Below are 8,604 nucleotides of genomic sequence, written 5' to 3' on the forward strand. Positions count from 1 at the left end.
TTGTTCCAGCTTCCCCTGCCACCTGGTTTCCACTCTTCCAAACTCAGTATCTGCTTAGGGTCGTGCCCAAGAAAGAAGGGTCCAACGTGAGTGGGACGGACGCCCATGTCTCACAGTACTGCAGCACATCTGTGCACACACCCAAGGGGGAGGTGTCTCAGTGCTGACCATGGGCCTGGGTCAGCAAGCAGCGATGTCCCTGTGCCTGCCCAGTAACACATGGGTTGGGGAGCCACAGCTTCCAGCTGAACCCTTAGCCCTGACCCCTCTCTCCACATGAGCACACTGGAGTTCCTTCGCTGGCCGACACAGAGGTAAAAGCTCCACCTTAATATCCTGCGGATTGTCCCAGAAACCAGTGGCCACTCACCTATTCTCTATGATCTTTCTTGCAGTTTCCTATATTGGGAAATTTTCTTCTAAATTTTTCAGCATAAAACCGTGGCTACATGTTTCAGAAACATTAGAAGTAGCATTACTCGATGATAAGAACAGATGGGGGCCCTTGAGTGGGAGCATCAATCCTCCACCTTGATCATAGAGCAGACACCAGGATCCCCTCATGTCCCAACCCCTCGTGTCTTAACCTGGTCTGTAAATTAACCACGAATGAGCCCTTCCCACCCTCGAGGCACCACTGACCCCACATGCAGTGCGACGAGTGGGGCTCCTGACAACATGCTCCAAAGAAAAACTTGGTCATACAGGTAATGGACAATGATCAGGAATGAGATAGACAGCAGTTCCCCACCCAACAGCCCAAATCAGAGCTTCCACCTAAGTAACTGCTCCAAAACCCTTGAGCATGGATTTAGGTGCAGAGGGACACCCAAGGAAACACTTTGCCCTAAGTAGACAGGAGTGACTCAGGTGCTGCCTCCCAGGCAGGCGGGGCTGGAAGCTGTTGCAAAATAAAAAAGGAAGTAGAGGGAAGGGACTATTGGTTACAAAGAAACTCACATCCTAGGGCCAAGAAAAGGGTCATATTTTATTCCCTTATTGTCCTGTATGTCCCCTTTGGACTGATGGCCACACGGCAGCTCAGCGTGACCTGCACCGTCAGATGCTCGTATATCTCTGCTGGTCCAAGTCTGCCGTGGGCACGAAACTGCAGCTTCCCTGAGGCATCCCCAGGGTGGGGAGACGACTGCCTGGTGAGGACCCCCGGGAAGGAGGCCCCATGGGGAGGCTCCGAGAGGGAGGAGGGGCCCTCATCACCCTCACCTGGGAGGGGCCAACGTAGAAGGCTCTGGGTCTGTTTCCTTCTGCGTTCTGAACTTCAGTAAGATGAGGACAGATGAGGCAGACGGTGGCTGGGGGTGAAGGAGACCCCATTTCTGTCTGAAATGTGCGCAGAGAGCCTGGTGCCTGCCCCAGCCCCAGCCCCAGCCCTGGGGAAATGAGAACCAGGCTTCTGGGGAGGGCAGTTCCCCTTCCTGTGGGGCTGTTGGTGGGACAATTGCATGACAGGAAGGACCCAGTCTCTGAGTGGCCACACCCTCAGTGTCCGTCTGTCCTGCAGGCACCGTGGTCTCATCCATCTGCACAGCCGGGGCCACTGGGAGGAGACACCATGACCCCCACCCTCACGGCCCTGCTCTGCCTCGGTGAGATGTCAAGAGTGGGAGGGGAGACCTGGTCTGGGAGGGACCCCACCCCACAGCCAGGCCCTGCTCTAGCAGGAGACCCCAGGGGCTCAGGAGGCTCCCGGGGAGGACAAAATGTGCTGAGCCTTCAGGGGCCAAATCTCTCACAGGGAACTCTCTTCCAGGGCTGAATCTGGACCCCAGGATCCACGTGCATGCAGGTAAGTCTGTCCCGAACTGTCCCAGGTCCCTCCTCCTCACTGGGGACAAGGGGACAGTCCTGGGCAGCTGGAGATGGGGAACAGCAGTTCTGAGCTGATCGATGGGGACGTCTGGAGGGTCCTGGCCTGAGAGCTGGGATCCGAAGGGTGGGGACATCTTGGGACCCAGCCTCTGATTTCCTTCCAGGGACCCTCCCCAAACCTACCCTCTGGGCTGAACCAGACTCTATGATCGCCTTGGGGAGCCCTGTGACCATCTGGTGTCAGGGGACCCTGGGTGCCAAGGAGTACCGTCTGGATAAAGAGGGAAGCTCAGAGCCCTGGGACACACAGAAACCACTGGAGCCTGGGGACAAGGCCAAGTTCAACATCCCATTCGTGACAGAGCAAAATGCAGGGCGATATCGATGTTCTTATCACAGCCCTGCTGGATGGTCAGAGCGCAGTGACCCCCTGGAGCTGGTGGTGACAGGTGAGAGGACACTTGGGGGTCCTGGCCCCAGGCTCTGCTGTCAGGAAGGGGGTCAGGGGGTCTGCCCTCAAGGGTGTCTCCCACTCACAGCCCAGCCCTGGGGGGTGATGTGGGAGGTGTCAGCCTCTTTTAACAGGGCTGCCTCCTTCTCTCCTAGCACCCTACGGCGAACTCACCCTCACAGCCCTGCCGAGCCCTGCTGTGATCTCAGGTGGGAAGGTGACCCTCCAGTGTGGCTCATGGCTGGAATTTGACAAGTTCATTCTCACTAAGGAAGGAGAACAAAAGTTCAACTGGACCCAGGACTCACAGCAACACTCCTATAGGGGGTCCCAGGCCCTGTTCCCTGTGGGTCCCGTGACCCCCAGCCACAGGTGGATGTTCAGATGCTATGGCTATCAGAGGAACAACCCCTGGGTGTTGGCAGGCCCCAGTGACCTCCTGGAGCTACTGGTCTCAGGTGAGGAAGCGACAGCCTTCTCTTATGCAATTTGGGGACAGTTTTTGGGAGTTTGTTTGATGACAGGCCGCGGTAGGGACCCCACAGCGAGGTGTGGAGGCTGGGCTGAGGAATGAGGGAGACCCCAGGGGAGGCTCTGCGAGGGAGAGACGTTCCTCAGTCACACTCATCTGGGAGGGGCTGTTCGCTGCTATGTCCTGAAGCTCAGTCAGATGAGGACACATCAGGAAGACAGTGGCTAGGGGGCAGGGGGACCCCATTTTTCTGAAATGTCTCCAAGATGGCCCGAAGTGTGAAGAAAGAGCTCCTAGGTCCAGAGACCCAGACTGTGAGAGACAGTGGGACCTGCAGGGCCAGGACAGGACACGGGACGTGTTGGGAGGAACCAGCCCTGCAGCCCACGGCGTGTCCTTCCCTCCAGGTTCGTCTAGGAAGCCCTCCCTGCTCAGCCCGCAGGGCCCTGTCCTGGCCCTTGGACAAAATCTGATCCTCCAGTGTCGTTCTGATGTCGGCTACGACAGATTCGCTCTGTCCCAGGAGGGGGGACGTGGCCTCCCCCAGCGCCCTGGCCGGCAGCCCCAGGCTGGGCTGACACAGGCCGAATTCCCCCTGGGCCCTGTGAGCCACTCCCACGGGGGCCAGTACAGATGCTACGGTGGACACAACCTCTCCTCCAAGTGGTCGGCCCCCAGCGACCCCCTGGACATCCTGATCGCAGGTGAGGAGCCCAGCGGGGTCAGTCAGGGACCCAGACTCTGCACAGGCCCTGCTGGGGGAGCCCCAAGGGGTGATGGCAGGATGAGGGGTGGGGGTCTCAGGGAGGGAGGGACAGAGAGACAGGGTTGGGTGGGGAGGGAGAGGCTGAGAGATCACAGAGACAGACAGAGATACTGAGGGTCCTCAGAGAGAGGCCCTGGGGAGGTCTCAGCTCAGACCACCACCCACCCCTCCTTCCTCTCTCTAGGACAGATCCCTGACACACCCTCCCTCTCTGCACAGCCAGGCCCCATGGTGGCCTCGGGAGAGGACGTGACCCTGCTGTGTCAGTCATCAAGGAGGATAGACACTTTCCTTCTGACCAAGGAGGGGGCAACCGATCCCCCCCTGCGTCTCAGATCAAAGTACAAAGCTCGAAGGTACCAGGCTGAATTCTCCATGAGTCCTGTGACCTCAGCCCACGGGGGCACCTACCGCTGCTACGGCTCACGCAGCCACTCCCCCTACCTGTTGTCACTGTCCAGTGACCCCCTGGAGCTCATGGTCTCAGGTGAGGACCACTGACCCTGTCCTCTCTGAGCTCAAAGGGTCAGCTCAGGGCCCTGCCCCAGGAGAGCTCTGGGACAACAAGCAATGAGGGGGAGAAGGGGCTGGGCCCCAGGGGAGGGTCCTGCTATGACAGGTGGAAATAGCCAGGACCTCCCACCCCTGGGCACCCACCCCTGAAGTCTCAGTCAGGGTGCAGGGCAGGGAGGGTGGAATGAGACCTGGGTGGACCTCAGAGGAAACGTGATGAGACTGAGGGTAGAGGACAGAGGCCCCACCCCCCCACCTCCTGATGTCTCCTTCTCAGAATCAGAACCTCCGAGTGTCCCAGCCCCTCACCCCCAGGTCCTGACCCAGTGGGTAATGGAAGCAGTTACCCTGATCCCAGAGAATCTTCCATACTCATCTCAATCCTATGCCCAATATCGAGGGGAGGGGTCTGCTCCCCAGAGGACCAGGGAGCAGGGTGGACATTAAGGTGGGTCCATGTGGCTTCTGGGGCTGGGATAGCTGCGAGCTCTGTGGTGGTCAGAGGGGACAGGGGTGTCCAAGGACCAGGCAAGAAGGAGGGACCAGAGCTGAGGGGTGGAGGGGCCGGGTCTGCCCCCCTCCCTGAGCAGGACACCCAGGAGCCATCTCGACTCACCAAGGAGCCAGGACCAGGGGAGGGAACAAGGCAGGTGCCTGGTCTATGAGTCCGGTGGGAGGACGACTGGGAGGGGGCAGGGTCTATGTTGGCTCAGCCTCTCCTTGGGAGGAGGAACTTCTGAAAAAGCCTTTTGCCCTCCTGACCTGGGTTCCCATCTGAATAAGGGGGAGCTGCTCGGGAGTGACCTCCAAAGACGCTTCCTTCTTGACCCCTTGGGGCATCTGGGATGTGGCTGATCCTAGACCTGCTCCCCTCTCCAGCCCACTCTGGGCCTGTCCTGCTCCTCTCAGGAACTGAAACGTGTCAGGATTCAAAAGCGAAGGCAGATGGGGGCAGGTGCGTGTGGTTTCTGTTCATTAGTGATGGAATTTCATCTTAGTAAGAGGAAGCCCAATACCATGGAAACAGCAAAGATTTATAAAACCCCACTGGTTCTGAATCTCCCCCTCTTACGTACCACACAGCAGATCTCGTATGTTTACTAAATCCACGCAGCTCCGCGTGACGCCCAGGCCCCTAACCTGTCTGGAACGATGTGCGGTGAGCAGGAGGAGAACGGGCCGGGTCCGCAGGGTTTGGTGTCCAGGCCTGACTTGGAGACAGGGAAGATGCAGTGGCAGGTGGAGGGGGAGGACAGGCTGGCGAGGTGGAGACAGGACAGGCGGACGTGCCCTTAACAGCTCTTATCTCTCATCTCCAAGAGACCCTGAGGATGGAGCCCCTCACCCACACATGTGGGGTCCCTGGGCCCTCCCAGGGCAGAACGGGAGGCTGCTTGGGCTCTGGTGGGACCTGAGTGTGGCCAGAGTGGAGCCCACACCAGACACGCTCCTTCAGAGAGAGGCTCCCAGGCTGTGGGTACCGCTGGGCACGGCCCCTCCTGTGCTCACCTGATGGCCTCTGTGCTCAGTGCGCACTTGAGACTAAGGCGGGACCCGCACCTGCGCACTGGGGCATGTTAGGGAATCATTGCACGGCACGTCTTGTGTATAACTTTTCCACTCTGCATTTTCTGTGCACACTGGTGTAATGTCACTTCGTTCTTTTTGGAATCATTTAAAGAAGTAATTGAATATATAAATTTATAATTTTAATTTAAGTGATATGGATTTGTGATTTTAAAATAAGATTATTCCCATTTTGATTGGGACTTAATTTAATTTGTGCATTTGCTTGGGAAAATAATTTCATATTAATATCAAGTCTTTCTCTCCTAACATTAAAAATAAAGGTATATTAATAACATAAGAAATGTTTTTGAAATTTCATTCATAAGAACTGTGCGCATTCATTCCAATTTAAAGCATGGTTCAACTTCCTTAATAACTTATAAGAGAGGTCTTTGATTTCTTTATATTTTCCAAATATAAAGCTATTGGTTCGACTATATTCATTTTATTCCCCATTAACTTACTACAGAATTCCTCTATTCCATTAGTTTTGTAATTGATCTCCTCTAATTTCCTGATAAACTTTATATAAACTACAAGAAAATAGAAATTTCACTTCTTTATTTGTAAATTGGATACCAATTTTTCACACTTAATATATTAATAAGTAGGTAACTAAATAGTAAAGAAATATTGAAAGCTTTGTATATATACATATTTATGTATGATTCTATAGAATACATACGAATATATGTGTGTATATCTACATGTATATACATTCATATTCATCCATAGCCTCGATATTTTTTATGTGTTCTGTTTTATCATGATTGTTATTGGTCTTCCCACCTAGATCAATTCTTCATAAAAGCAGAAATACTGTTTGATGACCCTGTGATAACACCGCCACTTAGAAAATACACATTTCTATATGTGCATGCGTGCGTGTGTATGAATCACATTTCAGTTGTTCCCAACTATAGGAACAATTAATTAACATAAGATTAAAGGGATGATGAGACCCCAGGTGACCTGGCTGAGGGGGGGTGAAGGGGAGGTAGCCCCGACATTCACCCTGACACCCAAACCTACATCCATGTGCCCTGGGTGCTCGACTGTTCATAGGTGGAAATGCACATTTCTGGGGGAACTAGCTGGTGTGGTCTTGTGTCCCAGACAGAACAGACAGCACACAAGGGTTCAGTTATTTCTATATTGCGGGGACCATTTTCCTTGCTGGTCCTTAGCTCTTAGTGTCCAGCAAAACTCTCTCCCAAAATGACTCAAGGAAAGTGTGAATCCAAAGAAACAGGAAAGTGGAAATAATTCAATGAGGAGGCTAGAGTGAAACCCCGCTACAGCAGAGAAAGGGTTTATTGAGAAACTGCATAAAAGTCACGTCATGAGACATGAAGGAACATAGAAAGCAGAGCCCAGGGGAGAGGCTGGGCTCAGGTCTCTTCATCCCCTGCCCCTTCCCCTCTGTTTTCATTCTCAGGAACAGCTGAGACCATCAGCCACTCACAAAACAAGTCAGACCCCACGAGTGGTGAGTGAGGAGACCCTCTCGGTCATGGGCTGGGCACAGAGGGTCAGGCCCTGTCCAGGGAAGGACGGTGTCCTGGGGGAAGCTCCAGGGATCCCGTGTGACTTTGGTCTGCTCTGACCTCTCTGATCGCTTTGTCCACAATCCCCAGCCCCACACCCCCAGGATTACACAGTGGAGAATCTCGTCCACATGGGCGTGGCTGGCTTGATCCTGGTGGCCCTCGGGATTCTGCTGTTTGAGAATTGGTACAGCCAGAGAAGCCCCCAAGATGCAGCCAGGAGGTAAACTCCAGAGAGAACAATGCACCATCCAGAGTTGTCAATCCTTGGAAACAAATCTGATGATCCCAAGAGGTTCTGGAAAGGAATCTAGGGCATGTGCTGTCTGGACTGTCTGCTGGTCATTTCTAGAGCAGGGAATCACTGTCCGAGTGCAGGGACACTGCATGGAGTGTTTCTGAATAGGACCATCGAGCTGCAATGCTTTTCGTCTCTACAAACATTGACCTTCCCTGCTGGATCCCCTCCTCCTCCCACCCCAGACATGCAGCTGCATCCCACATGGAAGCTTTGGGTCCACCCCTCTGTGCACCTTCATGCTCTGGTCCACTGTCACGTCACACGGTTTCCTTCATTTCTACTGGCCTCGTTCCCTGATGCTCTTCATAAAGTCTCCGTCTCTTCCGTTCAGAGTTCCAAACTTGCTTCAAGAACTGAAGCACTGAGAGAATATCAACTTCCGAGCAGGAGAACACAAACCCAACAAGATGCCGCAACACCCTGTCTAGACCCTGCAAGCCCTTCACTCTTTATCAGGTACTATCCATATAATTTCTCCTAAAATGGCATCACCTGAAGTCATCATACTGAAAAGTGACAACCCAGTAGTATATTGATTCTGAAAAAGGTATTTTTTTAAATCCTCTGATTTGTGGCATTTGCCAAATTCTATAGTGTAAATATTTTTTTCAAGGCCAAATTCGAGGTGCCAATGAGACATTACTAAATGCACATTTGGGTACCAATGAACGGAATTGTGTTCATAAATGAGCCTGAACCATCTGCAGCACATCTCACTTATACATATGCCCTGGTATTTCCTTCTATTTTAGAAGTAATGGTATTTCTGCTTCAGTGTTAGTGCACAGTTACAATGAAATTATGACACCACAATCCTCGAATACTCAGATGAGAAGCAAAAGACAAAAATGGCAATATTAAATGCAGGAGATAATAGTGATCACTTAAAAATTCACTATGTTAGTGGTAACATTACAAATCACTTCAATTTGGGGAGTATATTTGAAGTATCTAGCTAAAAAGAACAGATACCCACCTATAATCATCAAGTACATACCCAAGAGGAAAATGTGCACATATGTGTGAGGTTACGTTCATGGGAGCAGTGATAGGACGGGCAATTATATTAAATGACAGCTGTAAAACCCAAAAAACACATCCATAAAAAGAGAAAAATGTGTGGCGTATGTCTGCCATGGAGTATTATACGGCAGT

The 8,604-nt window shown here is 52.7% G+C and overlaps 1 protein-coding gene across 2 annotated transcripts; it reads left to right on the plus strand.

Annotated features, from left to right (window-relative positions):
• Positions 1-1,573: 1,573 nt before the first annotated feature.
• On the plus strand, positions 1,574-7,381 carry LOC105809546 (leukocyte immunoglobulin-like receptor subfamily A member 6). 2 transcript variants are annotated; one of them, XM_012643376.1, is made up of 8 exons: positions 1,574-1,607; positions 1,772-1,807; positions 1,995-2,279; positions 2,437-2,739; positions 3,161-3,457; positions 3,704-4,006; positions 7,040-7,090; positions 7,239-7,381. In XM_012643376.1, the coding sequence occupies exons 1-8, from the start codon at positions 1,574-1,576 to the stop codon at positions 7,373-7,375; spliced, it is 1,446 nt and encodes a 481-aa protein (XP_012498830.1). In that variant the 3' UTR covers positions 7,376-7,381. The 2 variants fall into 2 exon arrangements, with proteins under 2 accessions (XP_012498830.1, XP_012498831.1); XM_012643377.1 differs by lacking the exon at positions 7,040-7,090.
• Positions 7,382-8,604: the final 1,223 nt, after the last annotated feature.

This window comes from Propithecus coquereli, unplaced genomic scaffold (assembly GCF_000956105.1).
Source record: "Propithecus coquereli isolate 6110/MARCELLA unplaced genomic scaffold, Pcoq_1.0 Scaffold196, whole genome shotgun sequence".
In the NCBI taxonomy this organism is placed as follows: domain Eukaryota; kingdom Metazoa; phylum Chordata; class Mammalia; order Primates; family Indriidae; genus Propithecus; species Propithecus coquereli.

Bases quoted from the DNA above. Each gene is read 5' to 3' on its own strand.
- LOC105809546 (XM_012643376.1), top strand. From the start codon at position 1,574: ATGACCCCCACCCTCACGGCCCTGCTCTGCCTCG. The intron at 1,808-1,994 runs GTAAGTCTGTCC...ATTTCCTTCCAG, and splicing joins CAGGATCCACGTGCATGCAG to GGACCCTCCCCAAACCTACC. The intron at 2,740-3,160 runs GTGAGGAAGCGA...CCTTCCCTCCAG, and splicing joins CCTGGAGCTACTGGTCTCAG to GTTCGTCTAGGAAGCCCTCC.